The sequence below is a fragment of the Chaetura pelagica genome, unplaced genomic scaffold, assembly GCF_000747805.2.
Source record: "Chaetura pelagica isolate M959 unplaced genomic scaffold, ChaPel_1.0 scaffold272, whole genome shotgun sequence".
In the NCBI taxonomy this organism is placed as follows: Eukaryota; Metazoa; Chordata; class Aves; order Apodiformes; family Apodidae; genus Chaetura; species Chaetura pelagica.
The window spans coordinates 704199-708586 of NW_009952445.1; the positions used below are offsets into that span (position 1 = coordinate 704199).

Below are 4388 nucleotides of genomic sequence, written 5' to 3' on the forward strand. Positions count from 1 at the left end.
AAACTTGCTAGAGGAGAAGAAAACCAGCTGGTCAGCCCTAACTATTCCTCCCACAGCCCATACATCAGCCCAGCCTTTCCCCTCAGCCTGTTTCTCCTCCTACCCCTGGCACCCAGCCCAAAACCCACACGCCGCCAAGCCCTGGTGCTGGCTCGGGGTAGCACTCACTTGCTCCATGCTTGACACCAGTGACACCAGTCCCAGCAGGCAGGACAGCCCAGCCCAGGCGTGACTCAGCGCTCGGTTCCCGCAGCTTAAATCGCCTGGGCAAGACCATCCCCTGATGGGGCGGGGGGGTGAGGAAGGGGATCAATTGCAGCTGGTCGGGGCTGGAGCTTTCCCAGCCGTTTCAAGCTGGAGATCTCTGTTAATGCCTCTAGTTAATGGGTGTGATTTTTAAAAGCCAGCGGTTGTTTTGCTGCTGCGGGATGCTGGGAATCCTTGCTGTGAGCTCTTGTGAGCTGCTCTGCCGTGGGTCTGGGCTCGTGTGCCGGGAGCCCGAGCTGTTGGGAAGTGATCCCTGGCTAAAATCAGGGCTGGAGTCCTCAGGTTACTGCTGCACAGGGTGTGCGCATCCTCCCAGCCCGGAGCCTGGGCTGGCTGGAGCCCCTGGGAACAAATCGTCGCTCTTTGCAGTGACATGAAACCCAAACCTTTGTTCTGTGCCAGCGTTTAGAAAAAAATGCCTCAGAGTTAAGGCTGTTTTGTGTGGGGCGCTACCGGGTGGGAGAATTCAGGCTGCAGCTTTTGGAAAGCGGCGTGACCTGGCTGGTTCCCATTCCAGTTGCAAAAGACTCCAGAGGGAAAAGAGAAATGCTTTGTTAGCAGAGGAAGGGGCCGGGCAGGGCTGAGAGCAGCCGGCAAGAAAGGAGGCTGCTTTGTCCCTTAAAGCTGCACAGCATCCCTGCCCTGAGGGTCTGAGCAGGGGGATGAAGGTGGGAGTAGCTTCGGTGTGGCTGAGCAGCTGGGTGCCACTTGGGGTTGGGTTTAGCAGGGTCTTCGGGGCCCCCGTGCCTCAGTTTCCCCACAGGCAAAGTGACATTGGTGACATCCAGCTTCACAATCCCACTTGTAGAACTTCAGACAGAGGTTCTCTATAAACGCAGCACGTTCCCTGTTGGCTCAGCCCGTGTGCTGCCTGTCTGCAGGGAAATTTAGGAATGGCTGCTTCCCAAACAGCACAGGAATTCCTGCCAGAAGGAAACGTGCTGCCCCATAGGAGGCTGCTGGGACTTCATTAGAGCATGCTGGCTGTTAGACCAACTGCATCCTGACACCATCCCTTGCCCCACGACTCCCCCACACCCATTTCTGAACATTCACATGGCATTTCAGCATCCCATACAGGTCTGAGGGAATCAAAGCCAAGCTGTGTTTGAACTAGAAAGTCACAAGCCTGAATTGAAGCCCTGTGACTGGGATATATAAAAGAGGGCAAAATGCTGACTGGAAGGACTACAGGAACAGTCCCACACATGCTTTGGCCTCCAAGTAACTCCCTGGCCATGCTGCACAGTCTCAAGGGCCACACTGAAGGCAGGAGTTCACTGCAGGAGCAGAGTTGGTGCAGGCAGCAAAGACCACCCAGAGCAGGCCCCTTCGTGGGCAGTCTGGAGGAAGCCCAAGCCATTCCACCTTAAGTTTGCCCCAGTCTCCAGCACGGTGTTTGCTGGCATCACATGCTGCAGAGAGGCTTTAGGCGCCTGCTTTCTGTGCAGTTGTTCCCTGGGTCACAGCCACGTGTGAGGGGTTGAGCAACTTCTGTTCGATTGGTTGGGTTTTAGTGTTTGCTTTCCATTCAGCCCTGTGAACTCCCTGGAGGCTTCTCTCCTCCTTTTAGTGCTGCAGCATTTCTGGAGGCAGAGCTGCTCCCCTTCTGAAATGCACGTTCCTTATGAGCTGCTTTTCTGGCCTGACATCTCCTGCTCTGACCCTTTCATTCAGGCAGGAAAATACCTTTCCAATAATATGTGGAGACTGCACTGTTTGTTTTTCTGAAGTGCTGTACACTGGCAGCCTAATTCATTTAGCAACAACTCCTTTGGTCTTGCCCGATTTAAATCACACCTGGTTTTACACCCTGAGGAATCAGTAAAGTGTTTATTTATTCTCAGGCTACAATGCTGAGTTACCCAACTTGCCTTCCATTTTTTTTCCTAGGGGTTAAAGCCATTGGTGGGGATGCAAAAGAGAGAAGCCCCCAGTGAGAAGAAGTAGAAGGAAATTCCCCAGTGGTTCACCTTCCCCTTTCAGATGGTTTGTAGAAGGAGACAGGCTGCAAAACATGCCCAGTCCCACCCCATCAATGGCATCCCCAGCCCCACTGCACCACATGAGGGAGAGGACACCTCAAACTGCCTGCAGAGAAGGGACTCGGTGAATTCTGCTTCCTGGGATGGGAGTTTTGTGTCTAAGGAAAAATCTAAAGCTCAGAGCAGGCAGGCAGGGGGTCAGGGGGTGCCTCAAAGCCCGGGCACAGGGGAAGAGGGAGATGCTGAGATGCTGCCCTGTGCAAGATGCTGCTGCACCCCAGCACCAGCAGGTGATGCTCTGAGAAGAAACCCTGGCCAGGAACGCAGAGGAGAAGCCCAAGTTAGCTTTTTCTGGCTTGTAGCGAGGGATTGCAAGACAGAGAGGGTATTTGGGGTGCATACAGTGTAGATGTGTTCCCGTTTCCAGGAGTTACTGCTCTCTCACGTGCTTTTGGGGAAAAGCATCGCAGCCACCGGGCAGCTCCGGCAGAAGCAGGAAGAGAAAAGTCACCTGCTTATCCAGGAGGTGGTGCCCCAAGGAATTGTCCTCCTGTGGGGAAAATTAAGGGGGCCCTCCCAGCACTTGGGCTTGCAGGTTTGCTTGGGGACACAGGGCCCTGCCCAGCACCAGGTTCCCAGCCCAAACTCTCAATTAAATCTCTTGATTTGTACAGGCTGAAGCCAGACAAGTAGCCAGCCTGATTTTCTTGTAACTCCCTAGAAATGCCCCAGATTTGCTTTAGAAAAACAAACACCAAAAGGGTGTAGGGCATTGATTGCTGCTCTTTTTAATCTTTCGTGAGAGAAAGGACACCCTGGCCCTCAGCAAGTCATACCCCTGGCTAATCACTCCTGTCATTAGAAATGGCTTCCCCCTAATTTTGGAAGGCCCAAGAGCACAGCTCAGCTGCTGGCTGACTCAAGGACATCCTCTAGCCTGCAGGACACTGGGTGCAGAGGCCAGCACTGCTGCCTCTCCAGAGCCTGTGCCTGGTTTGCCTTGCATTGAACCACACATGCTGGTGGCTGTTGATGCTACATACCCCAAGTTTACTCACTGTTGTAGCTAAGAAAGAGAACCTACTTCTTGCTGAAAGGGTGAATAGTACTTCCTGCTCCTTTGGAGGTGGCATCTGGGCTCAGCTCCAGCCCAGTGGTGCTGTGCACGTCCTTCAGCCCTGGCACCAGTGGGAACACACACCTGAACCACTTCAGCTGGTCAGGGAGGGAGAAAAACTGCTCCAATTCATTGGTGCAAGGACTAAAGTGGTCAAATAACAACAAGAATCACTCCACACTCTTCTCTAATGTGAGCTAAAGCTTGCAGTTTGCTGTAAGTTAGGGGCTTTTTTGCACATTTTTTAGGGAAGATCTGGTTTTGTCTCTAGAATTTCATTCTCAGCTTATCAAGCAAAGTCAGCAACTTCCTTTTGCACTGTTCTTAGGAAATATTTGTGTCAGTATTGTCTGGATGGGATCCTGCTCTCAGCAATGGCCCCTGGTTACTCTTGCAACCTAGTACTGTGCTGCTACAGCATCCTGGATGTGCACATCACACACACACACATACAAGGCCATTTTCTGCCTCTTGGAATATCTGAGGATTTCAACTTTCAGCTCTTTACTACTGCTGTTGATGTGTCCATGTCTTCCTGTTTCCCCTGTGGGATGTTGGTTTGTCTTATCCAAGAAGTTTCTGCCTTTTTGCTTGAGTAACCATTACCCCCTGAAGAGTTTTGTCACACACAGTTTATCTGGACCCTTCTGCACCCCAGGTCCCTTGCATGGCTGGCTAAAACCATCCTCTCACCATGGTATCTTCCAGCCCTGTGCTGTCCATGGGGTAACCTTCAGGGTTGGTCTGGAGACCACAGAGACTCCCAAGAGCCATGCTCAAAAATAATAAAACAAACCCTTAGCCTGCTCCTGAAACACAAAGGTTACTCTAGAGCTGCAGCCCAGTTTGGCAGGAGGTTTTGAGGCCCTCCCAAAGCCTGCAGGCACTGAGCCTCCCAAAGAACTGCTTTGGAGGGGAGTTTGTGCCAGGAAGAAGGGCTGAAGGTCCAGTCCAGCCTGGCTGCCAGCTGGGGTTGCACAGCCACACATCACCACAGCCTTTTTCTCCCAGAGGGTTTC

The 4388-nt window shown here is 52.6% G+C and overlaps 1 protein-coding gene across 1 annotated transcript in view; it reads right to left on the minus strand.

Moving 5' to 3' along the window:
- Window positions 1-177, minus strand: part of LOC104398428 (16 kDa beta-galactoside-binding lectin) — a 2453-nt gene extending 2276 nt beyond the window's left edge. Inside the window, exon 1 of the mRNA XM_010008537.1 lies at window positions 169-177. Within this exon, the coding sequence (XP_010006839.1) occupies window positions 169-177 (9 nt within the window). The remainder of the gene's footprint in view (window positions 1-168) is intronic.
- Window positions 178-4388: the final 4211 nt, after the last annotated feature.